The 20,945-nt window shown below is 40.1% G+C and overlaps 2 protein-coding genes across 3 annotated transcripts; one reads left to right on the top strand and one right to left on the bottom strand.

The window, feature by feature from the left end:
- Positions 1 to 5,294: 5,294 nt before the first annotated feature.
- ctxn2 (cortexin 2) lies at positions 5,295 to 5,540 on the bottom strand. The gene has a single exon (XM_008276085.1). The coding sequence runs from the start codon at positions 5,538 to 5,540 to the stop codon at positions 5,295 to 5,297; it is 246 nt and encodes an 81-aa protein (XP_008274307.1).
- A 4,591-nt stretch (positions 5,541 to 10,131) lies between these two features.
- On the top strand, positions 10,132 to 20,759 carry myef2 (myelin expression factor 2). Of its 2 annotated transcripts, XM_008276087.1 has the most exons (17): positions 10,134 to 10,332; positions 11,278 to 11,480; positions 12,249 to 12,301; positions 13,268 to 13,275; positions 13,372 to 13,465; positions 13,859 to 14,050; positions 14,138 to 14,291; positions 14,390 to 14,439; positions 14,527 to 14,587; positions 15,461 to 15,562; positions 15,966 to 16,010; positions 16,099 to 16,200; positions 17,311 to 17,406; positions 17,637 to 17,699; positions 19,739 to 19,923; positions 20,153 to 20,204; positions 20,378 to 20,759. In XM_008276087.1, the coding sequence occupies exons 1-17, from the start codon at positions 10,223 to 10,225 to the stop codon at positions 20,539 to 20,541; spliced, it is 1,734 nt and encodes a 577-aa protein (XP_008274309.1). In that variant the 5' UTR covers positions 10,134 to 10,222; the 3' UTR covers positions 20,542 to 20,759. The 2 variants fall into 2 exon arrangements, with proteins under 2 accessions (XP_008274310.1, XP_008274309.1); XM_008276088.1 differs by lacking the exon at positions 17,637 to 17,699 and having other exon boundaries at positions 10,132 to 10,332.
- The last annotated feature ends 186 nt before the right edge of the window (positions 20,760 to 20,945 follow it).

The raw sequence follows: 20,945 nt of genomic DNA on the forward strand, positions 1-20,945 counted from the left end.
TTTAAAAAGTTATAACACTGATTAAATAAATGTTGTCTCTAATGATTCTCCACAAATTGTTAAGAGGGGAAAATTAGCGGGTTGGCTCGCGTGGAAGAAATGGCCATATTCATGAGGAAAATGAGAGTTAATATAAGACCATGAATTACGGGAACACGCCGGGGGCACTTGACTGGAGCCACATGACTTCTAAAGTGCCTTTAAAAGATCTCTTAACAGGTAAACTTCCTTATTACTGATACACCACAGTGATTTATGCGCACGGTGAAAGGCAGGCTAATGACTGGAAATCTGACCTTGGCTGTATTGCAAGCTGAGAAAAATACTCCAGCACGTGTTTTTATGGGCAGATTGAAAGCAGGCAATCAATTTCACAACGCTTATCAGATTGGAAACACAGTGGTCCTGTTGTGATTTTCTACATGAATGACACTGACTGAGTCATAGTGAAGAAACTGAATTTTTCCATGTGAAATGCAGTGCCTGCTGCAGTACAGCTTTCCTTTTCCCCTTCTTGCCTCACCTCTGTTTGTTAATCTGACTGTAACAGGTCATTTTTACATTTAAACTTCAATTTTGTGAGGCGTGGTTGTGGTCAGATGTAGAATGTATTTTGCTGTTTAGCAGACAGAGGTCTTGTTCTATGCAACGCTGCAGCTTTCGACAACACTTTATTTGAGGACAGCTTCATAATCATGGCGATCTCTTTAATGAATGTTGTCAATAATTTTTGGTGCCAAGTTGTTTGAGATGTCTTTAGTAGGAGGACTTGCCAGTAAACAATTCAACATAAATTGTCCATGTCTTTGTCATGACAACTTGACATTGATTGGGCGTTGAGGGTTAAGGGTTATATAACTAATGTTTAATGACTAGTCTAAATCGTACAGCTAGAGTTGAGGCCATGGAAAATATTCGCCATACAAATCTGATAGACTCATGACAGCCAGTTATGACCAAGTTCATGTGGCAGTTAAATGTGATGTAAGGTAAACACATAAAGCTAAATAATTTCTTTAAGTTTGAAAATTATGCTGTGCCATGTCTTACATTATGCAAGTTAGTGTCCTGTTATCACATCCAACAAACAGAGTTAACTTTGCATGAAAAATGACATAACTGACTAAATGACACTGAATGCACCAGTCAGAAACGTTTCGTAAAGACCAATCCTTCATGTTCATGACAGATGCCATGCCATAGTTATGACCGTGTTATGTCAGTCTTATTCACACCCCTTGGAGTAAAGCGTTACCCAGACTTCGTATTGCAGTTAGTGATTATCAGACCCTGCTGACTCTCCCGCAGTCTGGACTTGAAATTAAGGTGATTTTCTTTAATATCAAGGCTGCTTCATGTTATTCCGCTCTGCATTAGTAAGTTCACAGTGCTCCTCAGAGAACTGTAGAGCCTGCACGGTGATCCGGTGGCAGCAGGTGCACATGCACCAATTTGTAAAGAGACCAGGGGAATCTGCACTCCAGTTAACGTCCAAAGGGCTTAAAAGAAGCTGAAAAATCCCTTTGCAGCATTTATCAAGCCGAGCTCTGCCCACTGCAACGTGAAGAAGTCATTAAATGCAGGGGTGCAGATAGCAGCTGACAGGATTCTTGATACTACATCTTAAAAGGCTGCAATAAACAGAAGGGTGGGTAAACCCTATAGTTCAGTCAGCATAGACCTGCTAAGTATGTATGTCAATCAGGAGCAAAACAAAATACCTTCAGTCAAACACAGCCTATTCTGCATGCTTTGTTATCGCGAAGTGAAAGAGGTTAACATAAAACAAAAACAAAAACAAAAAAAAACAGACATCTAAGAAGGACCTTTGGGTGCAGCATTATATAGATCAAAACAAGTGAGCCTAAAATTAGAAAAAGAGGGAATAAGTGTAAAGCTGACAGATCCATGCTGTAGATATTTGTGTACAGATCCTCATGATCTGCTAACTGTCCCAAAGCCCAAAACTAAAGCAACCTTTCGACCCTCAGAGTCGCTGCTGTGGCCTGTCAGAGGCATCTCTCTGCAAATTCAGATATTGAGATAATTGAGATTTTTTTATTTTATTTTATTTTTTTAACTTTCTTCATTGCTTGCAGAATAAAATGTCTTATTATGGTGTGATTTGAATTGTTCAATTTTAATTAGAAGATTTTCTTTTAACTGAAAAACGTAATATTTCTTATTTTATCATAATTTTAAAGTAACATTTACCTGCAAATAAGCAAGAAACAGAATATCCTAGAAGTGAACATATTAGTTCATAGTTAAGTGCAGTTTTGAACAAATAAATAATAAAAGTAAATTATTAAACCTAATAGTTTTCTAATCATTGATAGCCGTTAAAACATTCATGTGTATCATGACAGGTAATCCATAAAGACCTCTACATGTGCTCAAAAGGGTTCATTCCAAGTCAGAAATCAAACAATGCTGTTGATCAGGTTTCAGATTTGACATAAAGGCTCTGATGTGAGATTTTAAGTTGGCTCCAGCTCCAAAATAATATTAATAATAACAAAACATACTGGCTATGATTTTCAACAGTTCACTAACGTGACTGCCTAAAACCCTTTCAGGAAAACTTCTGTACCAAGAGTGGAATCACTGTACCACAGCACGAGCTTCGGTAATAAAAATTGTACCTCTTGGTCTTATCACAACAAATCAAGGACATGGCTTGTGAAGTCCGAAGACCAGAAGTAATAAAACTAATGATTGATAATCAGTGAAACTAAGGTTCATGTCATCAACCCTGTACTATGTAACAAGGATTCTGCAAGCACTCCGGTTTCTATTTTATTATAAATATAGCAGCCAAACCACACTGTGTGCCCAGTCAGGTAAAGGAATATAGTTGTAATTATCCTGATTATTATTGATATATATTTGCTATATGTAAAAAAAACAAAAAAACAAATTAGATCAAAAATTCTTCCTTTTGCATAATGAAGGGAAAGAGATTTGTGGTATTTTAAAATAAACTTCAGACAGAATATGACCTGGCTGCACAGTGACATATAAAAATACAATGCAAAGCAGATGCATTTGTTAAAATTTGACGGGTAAGCCTTATTACTTGTCGGGTTTCTTCTAAGTGGGCTTGTAGGGTGAAGAGGAAGAAAAAAGGACTGTGTTTTTTTCCACTAAAAATAGATTTCAGATAAGGATGTCACACAGGTGACATAGATAATGGTGCAATAATGATTGCATTCCTGCTGAGGGAGGTCTGCATGGCGGTCCCCCGCTTGTGAACCGGCCACAGGAGGTATGGCTGGTAACCTCTGCAGCTCGAGAGCTGTCTTATCACCACAAGACTGTAGTGTATCACTTTCTGCTGCTGTATTCGCCCCCTGGCTCTCTCTCTCTCTCTAAACCATGCATATACATTGACTTGCATATCATAAAATGCTGTGAGAGAATCTGCTACTGCCAGTCTTATAAAAACAAATCAGACTGCCTATTTTTTCTCCAGTGTTTCTCTAATGCACTCTCTTGCTCTCTCCTCGTCTGTTGCCGCAGCGATGTCGGACGACTACGGCCAGAGTTTTTAGAAGCAAATACGACAAAAAGGCTTGAAATTCTCATCAAGGGGTTATTCTGAGCCATTTCCTTTAACATGCTAATATGCAAAATTGATTTCTGCTGCTCCATCAATTTCACATAAGAGAGCCAAAAAATGCAAAGACTTGATCAGCAATATTTTAAAGTGACGAAATTCTATTTATTTCACATCATTGAATCAAATGAAATCAAGGCGAAATCTCTACCACCGGCTGAGCAAGCAACAGGTCTGTCATCATGATATGACACGCACGCACACACATACGCACACACACACACACCCACACAAACAGGTGCTCTAATGTTTCTAGATGAAGGCACATAAACCCATTGAAGGTCACAGTAAGGCAGATTCACAGCACTAAGGAGAAACCGTAGACCGTTAAAAATTAGCAAAGGAACACTCCAGACTTTGAGCAGTCTGCCGTATTACAGAGTCTCTGTTAAGGACTGTCCTGTCTTCCTCTGTCTGGAAGGAAGAGAGCAGGTGAGAAAGGTTGAGGATGGCTGAGAATAGAGGAAAAAGATGTTCACGTGCAGTGCTGGCACACATCGCACCCCTGTTTTCCATGTGACCTTTTCCTTTGCAGACAGGTAGTGAGAGTTTCTCCTTGTCGTGAAGAAACTCGCAGCGCTGAGAGTGAGAGAGTCCTTCCTAGTTCTTAATCCTCATTCCCCACAAAAGTTCTTTGGCTTGATCTCATCAGCCAACCTTTAGACAGAAAGCTTGTCAGAGGGAACAGTTGACAATTCATAAAGCAACATTATCATATGCCTTTTCAGACATACTGTCAGAAGTAAACAGTTGTGTGTTTTTTTTTTCTCTTTCACTCAGACATGTAATTGTGGCAACATACAGTATACCGTCAATCAATAACAGCAGCAGTACAAACTCTGAGAGTTGATTTTGCATCATGTAGAAACAGTAACACCATAATGTAAATCACAGTTTGTTCAGTTGCCTTTCATCTCATGACCTCGGAAAACAAGACACCGCAGAAAGGACCAATCTGTGCACACAGCAGCAGCAGCAGCACCCCTTTGGATCACTAACGGATTGGATTTGATTAGTCCACAAAGCACTAGTTTGACATAATACCCTGTATCCACCCAAATACATTCTTGTGCAGAGCGGTTCTGCTTTGCAGAGGTGCAACCACTCTGTATCCCGTTCTAAGTTCACATAAGGATTCGTGTCCCTGAGTCTTCAAACTATATCTGAACAGTCCGACTGCACGCTAATTTCCCACCCTGTTCCACAAACGCTCACCTCTTACCACCTCTAAGCATCTACAGACATTCAACTTGTAGGCATGGGTTAAAGGGAGCTTCAGCCAAGTTCTGTGTAAATCGATGAGCTGAAATACACACCCCCTGGCAGAAGGGCAGAGAATATGACACAGCATCTGCCTCACACTCGGTCACACACACACACACACACGCACACACAGACACAACAAACATGTAGTCACAGACAGTAGAGAGACTCTGACTCTGAACTAACAATGCACACACATTGAACAGCATACACAGCTTCAGTGTCTTAGTCGGTGCGTCACAGAAAGATGTCTTATTGGTGTGTCAGGTGCAGTGGTTGTGCAGGGCTGTGGCTTCTGTGTGTGTGTGTGTGTGTGTGTGTGATTGTTTGCGAGTGCATTTGTGTCTGTGTGTATGTGTTTCTATAGACATTTCTGTTTGTGAGGACATCCGTGGATGTGTGTGTCCCTGTGTTAAGTCAGGGCGTACTCAAACGTCCCTTTCTCCAGTCCCTCAATGCCATCGGCCCAGTTGGAGGAGGGCATGCTGCTGTAGGGGTCCAGCAGGATCCTGAAACACCTCACTATTAGCAGCCCCAAGAACACCAGTAGCATCCCCACAAAAGCAAATGCTGTCTTCTGCTCCAGAGTCAGAGAGTGCGCCATCATGTCGTTTCCGCTCATGGCAGCAAGGGAGTGGTTGTAGTGGACGCTACTCATGGTAAACCAACATCTAGGTGCCTCATCTCTCCTCTGATAGGGTCAGGCGTTTAGAAGCCTGCATGTTACCTGGACAGAGGTTAAACGATGGCTTCAGATTAGTGCTGTCTGGTCTGTTGTGCAGAGAGAATCCATTTTTTTTATGAACCTGTTTAAGTATTATCACAATTAATGCATACACTGCGTAGGCTGAGAGGAAGAAGAGAGCAGATATGGTGGAAGAAATAAAGAAATTCCACATTTAAATGTTGAAGCTGAATAAAACATGAAAGGTTACAGGTATCTATATATAGCCTCTTTTTAATGTGGTATCAAACAGATGTCCGGAGACTTCGATCTCTCTCTCTCTCTCTCTCTCTCTCTCTCTCGTTCTCTCTCTCTCACTTTGCCCCTCTGGGAATTTTTGCAGGAAAATTTGCAAACATGAACAGAGGAGTGAGAAAGAATGCTGGAAAAGGGGTCCAGGTAATCGAGCCAATGCCATGGCTACATTCCTCTAAGTCAGGTTAGAATTACAGTGTGTCGCAGTGCATAGTCAGCTCTTAAACATAATCAAAGCGGTGAGGGCTCAATGAGAGCGTCACATCTCATGAAGATGGGATGTTACGTATGTTTGGCTTAGAAGAAAGGGATCTCTACCTGTTGCGTGTGAGCAGATGTCTGCCAGACAGTGTAATTCCGTTAGGCGGTAAGAAAGCGACGGTAATGGACCAAACATTATCGCAAAATTGATGGGTTTGGTCACACAAGTGGAAGTCTGCTTCTGTCATTCTTTTCCTCCCAAATCTTTCACATGAACACAATCAGCAGCAGGTGGCTCGAGTGAGGGGATGGGAGGGGAGGGAGGGGAGGATTTGGAGGAGAGAGGGAGGATGCATACAGGCAGGGACAGGGCAAATTAACACAGAGAATTGGGAAAGACAGGCGAGGAGAAAGGAAGTGGAATGATGAGGAGGACACTGCACAAGTATGCATGGTGAGGAGAGAGAGAGGGAGGGAGTGAGGTAGGGTGAACGAGAGAGACTGCATTGACAGATTCTCTAGTGAGGATGTCTAAGGAAGAAAAAGCAGGCGTCTCACCATCATTATCGTGCCATCCTTACAGACCTGTTGCTGCCGTTTCTCGCGAACAACTCCCCCTTCTCGGATCCTTCAGACATATATCCATTAATCCATCCATTGCTGGCACACTGGGTGTGCTAGGCTAACTGCCCATCTAAGCAAAAAAAAAAAAAAAAACAAGGAAAAAAACAGCTGGAGGTAAAGAGAGAAACAGAGAAGCAGGGCGAAAGGCTGGATCAGGCTGTTATATGTGTCTCTTCTGAGAGATACAGCTCCTGTCCTCATGCTCCTTTACTTGCTGCCTCCTGCTCATTATCATTCTGTTTCTCTATCTCCCCCTCCAGAAGCACGCACGCTTGCTCCTGCTGCATGGCAACCACTTGTTAGTCTCACTCAGCTGCTCTGATGCCTCAGTCATTCACAACATTCACCCCCCCTCCTCCTCCTCCTCCAGCAACACCAGGATGGATGCAGCAGCATAAACAAGCAAATCTGCGTCTTCTCTGTCTTCTCTCCTCACTCTTCCCCCCCTTATTTGGCTTTTCTCAAAATGACTCCCCCAAAATCTTACAGGAATATCACGGCTTAGCCAGCAGGAGAAATGCTGCCTCTTACTGTTCCCAGCCAGTAAATGCTGCTGCAAAGGTATTTTCGGTACAGCACAGCATTATCCTCCAAGCCGGGTCTGATGATGTGTCTTTAATTGGTGCTGTTTTGCTGTGGCAAAATTGAATTAGCCCCTCTGCTTAAAGGCTAACAAATGCGAGGCTGCCAGGACATGCTGAGAGGAGATAAGACTGGCATTTAAACAGGTTTTACAGTATTGAATGAAAAGCAGGACATGGAAACAATCAGCAGGTCATCTGATAGCCCACTGTAAGAGAATGCAGCAGTGAAGTGTCTGGCCATCTGTTTCGATGTTATGCAGTGCAAATTCATATCAGCAATGTAGTTTTTGTCACAGTGGTGCAGTGACTCGGATCTGAGGATAAGGCATGCCATGAGGGAGATGGTCATCACTGGTGTGCGATGTGCAATATTTCATGGTGCCATTTTTTTTTGGTTTGTATTCAGTTGTAAACAGCAGAATAATTCCCCGAGAGAATATTCACTTCCAAGTTTATGCCTCTGCAGTGTCTTCTGAGTGGTGCTTTTCTCGGGTCAGAAGCAGTTTCTAGTCCTGCTGTGTTGCTGATTCTTGAGGTAAACATGTGGCACTGCTTATGAATCATTTTTATTTCACACTTACTTTAGTCTCTCCATATGAGATACAGAGATGTCACTGTCATAACAATGAAGACTTTAGACATTTTGCCTCAGTGCTCTCATTAAATGAAAAGGTTAAAATGCAAGACTCTTGGCTCACATTGCAGCAGTACGTTGTCATTCGTGATGAAGTTACAGACAGTAACTGAATTGCATGTCGGATATTTTAATCCATGCTGTGAATTTGCTTGGAGATAATTTCATTCATGATAAAATAAAGGGAAGCTCAATGACATCAAAGGACATTTCCTTTATCATATCTGTCAATTTACCTGTCAAGATTCTTGGATGTGCTTTGGACTCTTATGGCTCTGGGCAGGAGAGAAACTGTTGAGACACCAACCTGTAAAGCATATTAGAATATTATCCAGTGTTCATAGGACATACTAAAAAAGACTGATTGACTTTTATCTCAGCTGGACTACAGATCAGACCCAAAGCTGATAGTGAGAACTATAAAACAATGATTCTATGAACTGCTCCAACAGGATCCCCCTGTAATGCCCATGAACTCCACACTGCACTCTTGTGTAATAATATAATCTTACAAGAAAGCACAAAGACAGATGCAGCGAAATTGCAAAGATTTTAAATACTTTACGAGGCCTCCCCATTAACCTAACTGCAGCAATTACTAATTCTCCTGAGGCCCACAACTTAATTAAATATACATGCTCCATTGAAAATTTAATTTTCATTAAGAAAGAATGGTCTCATGTTTTGATGTATAAACATAGTAACGTAGAATGTGGTTCTCAAAGACATATTTTCAAGGAAGCCAGTAGAATGATCACTTTATAAGTAACTACTGACTGAGAGAAATCAGATCCGAGAGCAGTTTCTACAAAAAAAAAATAAAAAATGTGGCAATAGTTTGCATTTTTTCACCATTACTTTAATCCAAGAGATGCATTCCAGGTTAATTTTACACTAGAAGCTTCAACATTAACCAAAATGATGCACACTAATTTAGGCTGACATTTTATGAAGTTGTTTTCTGTCTTTGTGTATATCGTGCAGCTTTCATTTGCAGGATGTATGCCGTGAGAACAGTTAGTCATCAAGGAAATGTACTATCAGTTTATTGACCTGATTTTTCATTTACAGAGTAATGCATGTACAGTACTGCATGTTAAAGGTTAACCTCTCTGCTCTGTCACAGGTCAACCTGATGTGTGACTGTAATCAAACGGTTTTGCAACCTGTCCCTCATCGTACCGCATTTGATTGCTCCTGAATAAGGAAGATTCTGATGCACATTAAAAAAAAAAAAAAAAAAACTGTATTAGCACTATGTAGTGTACATTTTTCTGGCTTGTCTGTTCATGATTTCCACAGACTACATGAAATACATGAACGATGGAATAGTGAAACAGACAACGTTTGATTGTGAGGTTGAGATTATCATTAATATCCTTTAAAGCCTCACATTTTGGAGTTGTTTATTTCCTGAGAAGGCTTGCTTTGAATTGTTGATCATGTGTAAATATTTAGTCATCCACACGCTGCTTTTCTATTGGTGTACAACAGTTTGTGGCATTAAAAAGTCAGATTTAAAAGTGTTTCTTTGGTGGTGGCACCTTCTCAGACTTGCCAAACAGATTCTCTGCAAATGTTACAGCAGATGGTGTAAAGAAATTGAAATTATTCCTCGAGTAGAGTAAAAGTGCATCAGTCAATAGTTGCAGGAATGATGAATTGGCTTGGCAGTGTAGTATAATCAATAAGACGGGACACTTATAGTCTGACACTGTGAGCGTGCTGCCTGGAATATTATAGGTTATAGGTATTACTGGTACTGCTGTATGAATTACACTGCCTGAAATTAGAAAACAAACAATGTAAGCTGTTGCACTATATCATTAGCATAGCACCATTTGCAGAGAATTTATGCACTGACTGATTCTAGTAGATAATAAAAATGTTCAGGCTTTGTCCTGTGCATGCATCAAACTGCACTGGTGGGTTGCACACATGTCTTGAGTTGGTTGTTCAGAAACATGCATTTATTAGAAGGTGTCACTCTTTGCATAATCAGTTTACTCAGTTTGTTGAAAATGTCCTCTAATTTCGGGGCCATCTTGTGCACAGTTTGTTTTTTGTTTGTTTGTTTTTTTCAAATATAGCATCGTATTTGTACTCATTAGTCATTCAATTCAATACCAATTCCCCTTCTATTCTGTTCTGTTCTACTCTGTTCTATTCTATTCCGTTCTAGCCACCCGGGCTGCCTAGCAACAAGCCCCCAAATCTCGCGGTGGAGGCGAAAATCTTCACGGCACATTTTGAACTGCGTAGGGACACAGAGGCATCTTGCGTTGTGAGTGTGTTTGTGGGGCACAACAAACGTCAACATGGCAGATGTTGTAACGCTTGACGAGGAGCCAAAGCAAGACGAATCTACCGCATCCGTCAAGTCCGAACCCGACGAGACTTCTGAAGAAACACCCAACGGCGTGAAAACGTGTGTAAAAGCCGCGCATTGTTCCAGAAGTCCCCGTCTGTGTAGCTGCTAGCTAGCATTAGCTAAAATGGAGTCTGGGATGCTAGGCTATTGTTAGCCGAGAAGCCGCTAACCTCTGTTGTCAAAAAAATAAACAAAACTTTAACGTTAACTAAGTGATTGATTTTACGATTGTGGTTGAAGTTACAGCAAAAGCATGCGAGATAATTTCCAAAATGCCGCAGCTTTGCCATGAATATGATGCAACGGGGCTAGCTTCACTGGATGCTAATCTCGGTTGTGTTTCGCACATCTGTTAGCTAAAGCAGCCGTTCGCTAGCGATAACAGAGGTCTGAATTTCAACGCCTCTCAAAAAATAAACTCCGTGCTTAAGTAGGTCTGTCGGGTAAATCATATAGCATGTACTTGATTTAAGGATTCAGTACAAATAGCTTTAGCATGCCTGTTTATATGAGTTGAGTTGTGTGCGCTAACAACGTGAAGTTTGCTGCTAACTGTGGCTCTGCTCTGGCACTAGTGTCAATGAATGGAGCACGTCTTTTACAGCAGCGTATATCATTTACTACAAATTTTAAAACCACTAGACTTTAAAATGGAGCGTTTTCCCTAAAAATTTGACTGTGTACTTATCATGCATAATTTACCAGGCTTCCTGCATAAACGTTTATTGCAGTTTTTGGAGTAATATTTGTTTTTAACCTGCAGAATTTGAAGTTGTTATAGGGTATAAACGAAATGACACGTTCATTTGAATGTGTTCAGTTACGACACTTGTTGTAAATGGTAAATTCTTTGTGAAAAATGCTCCACCTTTTCAGTCAAGGGGATCCAAATGTATCCTCGCACGTATCCAGCTCAGTTTTTATGTAAATGTAGTGTTTGGATCTGTGAATGTGGCTTTGAGATGGGCTGTTCCTTGACCTGTAGCTCTGTGCCCTTTGTAGGGATGCTGAAGAAAGTAAATCCCCCAAAGAAAAGCTTGATGCTAAAGAGAAGTCCTCTGGGAGCAGAAGAGGAAACCGCTACCATCCCTACAAAGACAAGCATGGTGGAGAAAAGAAGGGTGCTCACAGGAACCGGGTGTTCATCAGCAATATCCCGTATGACATGAAGTGGCAGGCAATTAAAGATCTAATGCGTGAGAAAGGTAATGTCCCCAGTGATGGGGATGGTCTCATCTTCTCTCTTTCTCTTCAGCCGATTAGAAGTTTTTGACCATTTTTTTTGTTTGTTACTAGATGGAACATCCTGCTTCTAGCTCTAGTCAGTTAGTTTGTAGCTTTCTCTGGATGTACTTAGTGCAGATACAAAGGAACCAACATAGTGTGATTTTAGGTTATTGGAGTTGTAAAATAAAATTTTTTGGATGGACACCAATTTTGTTTGGGACGATATGTATTTGAGAAAAAGGAAGATGAAACGTAGTTACATTGTCACTTGTTTTATGGCATTGTCAGCTCCAAAATGTAACCTCAAACTAGTAGTAGAATTGATTGTTGAATGTTTTTGTTGCATCTGCTTCAAGGTGAATCTTGATTGTATGAATGAAAATATTATAATGTTTTACCATCTGAATTATGGGGTTCTCAAGATGCCTTTTGAAAGGTCAAAGGACAGTGTAAAACTCTTAACTGCTATGAATGGAATCTGTTGACAAACTGATCATGTTGAAGTCTTTTGAATTTCCCAGGTTTAATGTAGCTGTGTTTCTCTCTGGCCTTGGCCTTTGGGTGTCTCAGTCACTGCCCAGAAAGGCATGGTGTTGTCTGGTGGGATGTTGGTCTGGGCTGACTGTTGATCATTAATGGGACATCTCCATCTGTAGCGGCATTGCCAAGGCCAACGGCGACTTGAAGACTTGGTGACTTAAATTCCTTTGTTCTTTTGGTATTTTTCCTTTGTATGTCTCATGTAGTTGGTGAGGTTACATACGTGGAGCTCTTTAAGGATGCAGAAGGAAAGTCAAGGGTAAGTGATGTGGCCAACTTGCTGCACGAGGTTTTAAATGCCCTCAGCAGGCTCTCAATAATCTAGCGCTCTTTTAGGCTCTGATCCTTTGGGTCTACTGAACTGGAGATACTGTAGGTTGTGTTTACAGCCTGATAGATGGCTAATGATTGATACTCATTCGAAAGGGAGATGTCCTGTTGATTTTGGAAAAGTAGTCTAATGCACTCATCCAAGAGTACACTTTTGCTTTTGTTGTTGTCATTTCAATTGGTTTAAAAGTTTGTTTGTTTGGCCATTTTCCAAAGGGAAATGTGGGTTGTGTGATTTGTCTTATTGATTGACCCTCATGTCTCAAAATCCTATTTTACAATTCTGTCATATGGCACAGCTTTCTCGTCAAGGGAACAAAACAGTCTTGAGAGATTTTGTAATGTTTTTTCGGTATGTCTTTATTCTAAATGGCAAAAATGCATACTACAGAGTTTAAGGTGAACCACACTATTTTTCTTAAGTAAAGCCAAAACAGGTTAAGATTTGTGATGCCATTTTTTCCCATTTTCTACCTTGGTATGTGGTCCAGTTCAAAACCTTAAAAATGTTTCAAGTAAATTGCAATGCATAGATATGTTAACATGAAATGTTTTTAACAGAATTTTATCAACACATTTATTATTGTTTATCATTAAAACATATTAATTGTAAACACTGCTTGTAGTGTAGATAATTTTAGCAGTGTGCTTTTATTAGCCTTTATTTATTTATTTCTGTATTTATTTTTATCTTGTTTGCAGTAGACTTAAATACAACTGAAACCCTACTGGCTCAAGCCAGTGGGCAAAATATGGCCAACATGCACTATAGAACACAGTAGAAGCATGTTGATGCATTAGATTTATAATGTCCCAATGGTTTGTCTGGATATTAACTGTACTTTGTTCACTCCTTGTGTGCGCTACCTGGACTCCTGTGATACCCCCTGGTTAGGGTTGTGGGTAAGAAACCAACTTAATTTCACAAACACGGAACTTTTTTTCAAATGTCGTGCTTGCATGGACTCATTTAGTGCCTCTCTTTGCCTCATTCAACAGTGTGGTGGAGTTCAAAGATGAGGAGTTTGTAAAGAAGGCAGTATTAACTATGAATAAGCATGACCTAAGTGGAAGACGACTCAACATCAAGGAGGTGAGGATTAACTATGGTTAAATGATTACAGCAAATGTAAACACATTTATGATCATGTTTTTTTTTTTAATGACACATTTGTTTTGATATCTAAAAAGTAGAATTAAATCATTTTTTGCACTTTCTCTCTCTTTTTTTGTTGTTGGTACTCTTTTCACTTATATAAACTTAAAAAGATTTGTAAGTGCTGCAACTTAGCAGTAATACACTGGAGTAATTTTTTCCATAGAACTGAAAATAATCTAGATAGTGAAGTGTCACCAGATAACACAAACAAGTGTAGAATTTAATCTGTTTTTAGTTGTACAATTCTTATGCAAATGATTATCTTGATTTAGTGTTTATTTTATTATGTAAAAACTGAATGAAGTTATTATGCGTTTCTTATTTAAGGACCCTGATGGAGAACATGCACGCCGTGTGCTTCAGCGCATCGGAGGAGGTCAACAGGGAGGCCGTGGTCAGGAAATGGGGCCTGGTGGGATGAACCTCCCACCCTCCATTGCCAACAACCCTAACATCCCACCTGAAGTCATCCATGCACTGCAGGCCGGACGACTGGGCAACACAGTGTTTGTGGCTAATGTAAGCACCTAGCAAATAAACAATTTCCAAATCTAGCCAGTGCTAATTATTTGTGTTGATTAAACTTGTCGTTCTGTTGTTCTACAGCTGGATTTCAAGGTTGGCTGGAAAAAGTTAAAGGAGGTGTTCTGCATGGCGGGTGTGGTGAAACGAGCAGATGTAAAGGAGGACAAAGATGGCAAGAGTCGCGGGATGGGAACGGTGACTTTTGAGCAGCCACTGGAGGCTGTGCAGGCCATATGTATCCTTCAGAACTTAACATTAAATAGAAAAAAAAGAAGGCACATAAAATAATGCTGTACACATTTACTGTGACCTTGTCCTTGACTCTAGACTCAGCCATGTTCAATGGACAGATGCTCTTTGACAGACAGATGCATGTTAAAATGGTATGTTATTATTAGTTAATATGTTACTTAAGTAGTGCAGATGACTTGAAAATGAGCAGAATTAACATTTGTTGTGTGGTCTTTCAGGATGAGAAGTCCCTTCCCCCAGAGGATTTCCGTCAAGTAGAAAAAGCACCTCAGTTACCGCGTAAGTACACAGATACCAAGCTTAGTAGTAAGTTTAGAAAATACAGTATAGCGGTAATTGAGCAGTAATATTGACAGTGTATGTAGTAGTTTAACACAGCACGTGTCAATAAAAGCCCACAGGTTCTGCTGATCAGTATGCAACTGTTCAGTGTTTTCATGCTCCCTCATATATACGGACATGATAAAGGAACTATACTGCAGTTAACTTTTTAAGATATAAGAAGCAGCTCTTCAGTCTTTATGTTAAGGTTTTCTATGGTATGAAATTGCATATTACCTATATTGTTATTTTGTAAATAATTTGGATTGTTTTTGTTGATATGCTGCTTACAAACATAATTTTTGAAAAAAAGCAAAACTATTTTAAGGTAGTAGATGTTTTCAAGTGAAAGCCCTTGACCTTCCAGTCTGTTTAAGTTGTAGCAGGTTTGTCGTGTCATTGTGTGGTGATGGTGGTTATTAATGAGGCAGACAGAGCTCCGATGTCTGCTCTAAAAGTGAAGACTTGCCACACCAAAATAGGCTGTCAAGTATTTTACAGATTTAACAAGATGACACATGGGCGACAAAACAACATCTGTTTACCTCATGGCAATGTCGATGTACCTTTGGTATGAAGTGTGCTTTAAGCAGTGCTTCTGTTCTTGAGGGTTGGTGCATTGCAGTTGCAGTTAAGAATCATGTCTTGGAACATTTCTTTTTGAGTACAAAATTCTCTCTGTCTGTCACAGTAAATGTCACCAGCATCACTGATTTTTGATTGAGCTATGCATTGATTTGTATATGTTATGTAATCTCCTCTGCTATTGTAAATTATATAGTTAAGTTTCCCTTATTTTCCCCCCCCCCCTGTGTGTTCTTTTTCGTGTAGGGGGTCTTGGTGGTGTTGGTTTGGGACTGGGACCTGGAGGACAGCCCTTAAATACCAACTGTATGAGCGGTGGAGTAAGCATGAGCTCCATGGGACCTGGAGGTCAGTCACCTATGAAATATTTCAATTAGTTTTAGACAGGAAATGCTCACAGATGCACATCTGTTGCCAAACAGTCTGTCTTCATAAGCAAATGCTTGTCATGAAGAATCAGATGCATTTTGATTGGCTCACAAACACAATAGCACCTCAAGTCAGTATTATTCTACAACTTTAGATGCTGGAAAACCAAGATACACAGTTTATGTACAAATGATCCTGCCATCAACTGCTAGCTGGCATTTGCAAGGCTCATGTTTTGACGTGGTGCCATTTTTTGTAGAAGAGATGAAACTTTAGAAAGACAGCACTGCTTGGCTTTCCATAGAAATTTATCCACTGAATGTCAATACAACATGCATTATGTGCTTTGACATATGGTGACTGACATATGTTTCTGTCATAGGTATGGATGTTTCAGGTTATGGTGGAATGAACAGACTTGGGGGAGGTAAGCTTTTTTTTTTTTTTGCTACTTATGAACAGTTAATCTTTTGTGGAAGCAAGAAGACAGTGGTGCTTAAACTTGCTTTTTTCAGGAATGAGTAGTGGAGGAGGTGGAGGCTTTGGTGGCATGGAGAGCATGGGCAATATGGGCAGCTTTGGGGGGAGAGACATGGCACCAGTTGGCAGAATGGGAGGTAAGCAAGTGTTTTCACTGACACTGGGCAGAGACAAGGTTCAGTTGTCAGATGTTATTCTGTTGACACCAAAATGCACCTTTTGAGTTATTGGTAACCTCAGTCTAAGGCAGTGTTTCTTGAAGTGTGTGGCACGCCCCCCTGGGGAGGCACAAGGGCATGACGGGGGCATGAGCGTCAGGGAGAAATAGGTCTGTCTACGCTGAGCTAGTGTGCTGAGCTATTGTTTTAACATCAGCCTGTTTTTCGCAACGCACAACAATAAACCAGCTGTGCTGTCAAAGTAACCGTCCCCAATGATTGGGTTATTTCTGCTCCACCCACGGTGATTACCTGTTGCACAGAATGGAGAAGTATTTGACTGGAGCGAGAAAAAAAAAGGGGAGAGAAGTAAAATAGGCAAACAGGAGACCAACAAGATAAAAACTCAAGAAAACACTTAAGAAAAATAAAAGTCAAGAAAGTATGACTAGGCTTTTATCGCTCTTGGCTTCACAGCAAATGTGGTGGGAGGTGAGGAGAAACCCCTGTGTGTTTTCTGTACAGATCCAAGCTCAACATTGCACATGACTTGAGAGTAGCCGGATCAGTCCTGCAACCCCGTTTTGAAAAAGTGTGTAGTGCAAAACAGGCTCAATGCTGCTACTAATGGTGTGACAAAAGTCACACATTGGCTTGTTCATCTTGTTCTTTGGCCAAATATTTGCGTTTTCCTCTTTTTTTTCATTTTTTTTTTTTTGCACTGATTGCAAAGTTATTGCACAATTTCACAAGATTTTTCTATACTGAATTACAGTGTGCATTGAACGGTATTGCTATGTATGTGTTATGTTCTATTCCTATGTGTTATGGTTCTGTTTTTGAGGGAGGACACAGATTTATGGATTGTTAGTTTTACTGATCACTGAGCATGTTGTTGAGTTGTTGCACAATTTGATTGCTCATGATATTTATTTAATTTCAATAAATTTAAACTTGGCATATTTCATGACTTTTTAAGGTGAGGGGGAAGGGCCCAAAAGTTTTTGTCTGCTGAAGTTGGGCCTGAGAAAAAAACATTTGAGAACCACTGGTCTAAGGTCTTGTTTTTTTTCTTCTTCTTATGTTGAGATATGTATCGGTCAGGAATGGGTGGAATGGATCGGGACTTTGGCCACGGTGACATGCCAAGGAATCGAGGATTTGGGGATTCTTTTGGAGGAATGGGTAAGTGATACTCTTGACTTGAGACAACCCTGAATTCCTTTCATACTTGAACACCAGATACAGCAGAGAAATGCAAGTTTCTCTGTGCAGTTTGGTTTTGAGCTATGATCGGGTTTGGGGATTACTTTATATGTGTGCTGTTGTGTTTTTAGGCTGACAGTGTTTACTTTGGTGACTTTGTCGCATTATGATGTGATCTAATCTGCACCAACTTGCATTCTGTCCTTTAGGCGGAGGTTTTGGAGGAGGAGGCATGGGCAGTGGTGGCATGGGGCACATGGGGACTGGATTAGGTACAGGAAAAACAATTAAATCCACAGTTTTTCAAAATATGTTTCATAGCAGTTCTTTAACTACACCCTGGCTTTGCAGGTACTCGTGAGCTACAGTAGGCTCTGCAACAGAGCCACGGGACTCCTAACTGTTGACATTTGAATGTTATTAGCTCATTAGACCACTTTATGGTCTTTTGACGGTTTATATAGCCAATCGTGTGAAAGTAGGAATGAGTGCACAAATGATGTAGAAAGGCATTAGCTGTCGTAACTTGCTGAACAGGTGATGGGTAATAAGGAGGCCCTGTAGATGGAGAGATTGTCCTTGAATGAGATCACGTCAGTTTAAGTATTATCACTGCTGCCGTGTTGTTGAACAAAGCCATGAGAGCCATAAGCACTGGTGTGTGAGAGACCTTGCAGTAAGATCAAAATAGGGACATCCAGTATGTGTATAACGTTGTACCCACTACTGCAGCCAAAAGACTCTTAACATTAACATTCAAGGTTTATCATAGGGATGTACCAATACATTTATTTAACCTTTATTTTGTACTCTATATGAGATATCTGCTGATACTTTTCCAATACTCAGATTAACAAAAACAAGAATTAAATGTATACACGACACATTAAAACTTTAGGTGGAGTCTTCCAAATTCTTCCTGCTTGTCGAACCATCTCTATCTTTCACACATTTCATTTTGCTGTCTCCACTGACTGTCTAAATAAAGACAAAATGCTCCAAAATTGTCTTTAAAAAAAAGCATCTTTGGCAGAATACAGACACAGGCTGTAGACAGCTCTGTAACCACAAAACAGCCAAGTTTAATTTTGGCCGACCATCAAGCTTTTCCAGAATTAACACTAATTAGTAGGAGTTAATATGACCCGCCGACTGCAGTGCTTTTTATTTTATACGGTGAAAGCGATGGTGAGAGAAGCTGCTACCTGAATAGTCAGTGCATTAATCTTAGCAAAGATAGCACCTACATCATAGAGCAGAATAATTCATCACATTCAGACTAGTCCTTACTTGCACTTACAGCGAAACGCTTAGAGGACAGAAAAAAAAAGGATCAGATGGATTCGATCAGTTTATTACCAAATGATCCATAAAAATATGCCATAGTTTTATTGTACAATAAACTGTAGACGAATGAAGATTTAGAATAAAAGCACAAAGAGTCATAACATTTTAACTTTGTGTGTAGGTAGCCACCAAGGCAGAAAGAATCTTATTTGCATGTTGTGTGGGCCAAGAATGAGGAAACCTGAAAAACCCTTTTAGCATTTGAACTGAGTGTGCGTTTGAATCATCAAGCACTTCACCGTTTTCATAATACATTTATGGTACAGAGCTTACATGTTTTGCTTTTAATGCTTTTTCGTGTAATTTTCAGAACGATTAGCATGCATTCTTTGTGATAAATGCCTCTTTAAATTGCTAGATTAGAAGCGTTGTCCTACTGCCTCTATGAAAGAAAACGGCTCCATTTCCTGAATTTTGTAATCCATCCTTCTTTTTTTTTTCCAGAAATAAGTCAACATTTATTTCATCCTTTGTTAGAGGTATTTCACTGGAAAGTGTTATACACAACAAAGGAAAATGAAAAAGAGAGCGCTAGAGAAACTTTATGTTTAGTATTCACAAGATTATTTACATAATATCTGTTGCCTTGTATTCCTCATGGAGTTTGTTTGGTGACTAAGAATACAAACTCCCGCAACGTCTGCGCCTCCTGTATAAACAGTGGTGTTGTGTGATAGCTGGTGTTTTGAAGTGGAATATCAGTCCAGTTCTACAGTGTTTATATGTACTTCAGTGAGATGTCATTGAGGTTACATACTAAAAAGAGAAGTGTAAAGTGGTGAAAGTTGTTGTTGTAATGTTTGCTGTATGTATTGGGTATCAAAAGCCCTTTTATGTACATCTGTGATCAGGCTTTGCAGGGCTACAGCAGTGCTGGAACCTGCATCCTGTTGAAACACTGCTGCACATGATGTTAAGTTGCGCTCTCGTGTCATGCGTGTGTCTTTGTGTGTGATAATTGTAGGTGGTGGAATGGGTAACATGTCGATGGACCGAATGGGCTCCGGCTTTGACCGTTTAGGCATGTCAGGAATGGACATGAACCGCGGCTTTGGTGGCTACGGAGGGGGGGGACCAAGCCACATGGGTGGAGGCATGTCTGACAGAGGCTCTGGGTCCAAAGCTGGCTGTCAGATATTTGTGCGGAATGTAAGTGAGGATTAGATGCATGAAAAGTTTGCTGGTCTGTTATAGGTCTGTTATCCCACTGATTTAATTCCCATGTCATTGATATCACCATTTTCCCTCTGAGTCAGACTGTGTTTGCATGTATACTATAGGCTTCATTGATGATAGTATCTTGTATTGTTTCATCAAACTTCAAATATGTTAATGCTGCCAACTGTATTGACTAACATGTTCCATATCTCTGTTGCAGCTGTCCTATGATCTGACATGGCAAAAGCTGAAAGAGAAGTTCAGTCACTGTGGTATGTTTTTTGCTTGCTGTTAATTTCTTGATATGAATTACATCTTTGTTGTTTAATTCACAAACCACTTGAAGACTTCTGGCTTTTCATCATTAATGTTTGTTGAACAAATAAACCTTTTATGTAAGATTACATACTCAGAAGAAGTCATTCTCCATTATTGTCCACTGCAGGTCAGGTAATGTTCGCAGAAATCAAGATGGAGAATGGAAAGTCAAAGGGATGTGGAACAGTGCGATTTGACTCTCCGGAGAGCGCCGAGAAGGCCTGCAGGATGATGAATGGAACCAAGATCAATGGCCGAGAGGTGGACGTCCGCATCGATCGCAACGCCTAGAGCTTTTGTAGAAGTTAAGCTAAAACACTCACACATTCAGCCCCCTTGCCAATGATCTTTTGTTTTGTTTTAAAAACATAAATACTTCATATCTTCATGTGTCCACAGTTTAATTTTTTTGTTTATATATACTACATAGCTATTTTATCTTTGTTTTGTAAACCCTTTTTAATTTGTCAGGCAGTTTATTTGGACAAATAAACTTTTTAATTTTTAAACTTGGTGGTTGTAAACTCTTTCCAGATCAAAGTCTCACATTTGTTCTTCAGTGTGTAAACTGACACTTTGTGTTTCTCAACACTGCTGTACATCGGCCTCCTTAAAAGTTGGAAAATTCCACATTCATAACAAAAGCAGGAGTTAATGGATGTTAGTATATTGGGCGTGGTCAACAATGAGAATGC

The sequence above is a fragment of the Stegastes partitus genome, unplaced genomic scaffold (assembly GCF_000690725.1).
Source record: "Stegastes partitus isolate 25-593 unplaced genomic scaffold, Stegastes_partitus-1.0.2 Scaffold64, whole genome shotgun sequence".
Lineage (NCBI taxonomy): Eukaryota > Metazoa > Chordata > Actinopteri > Pomacentridae > Stegastes > Stegastes partitus.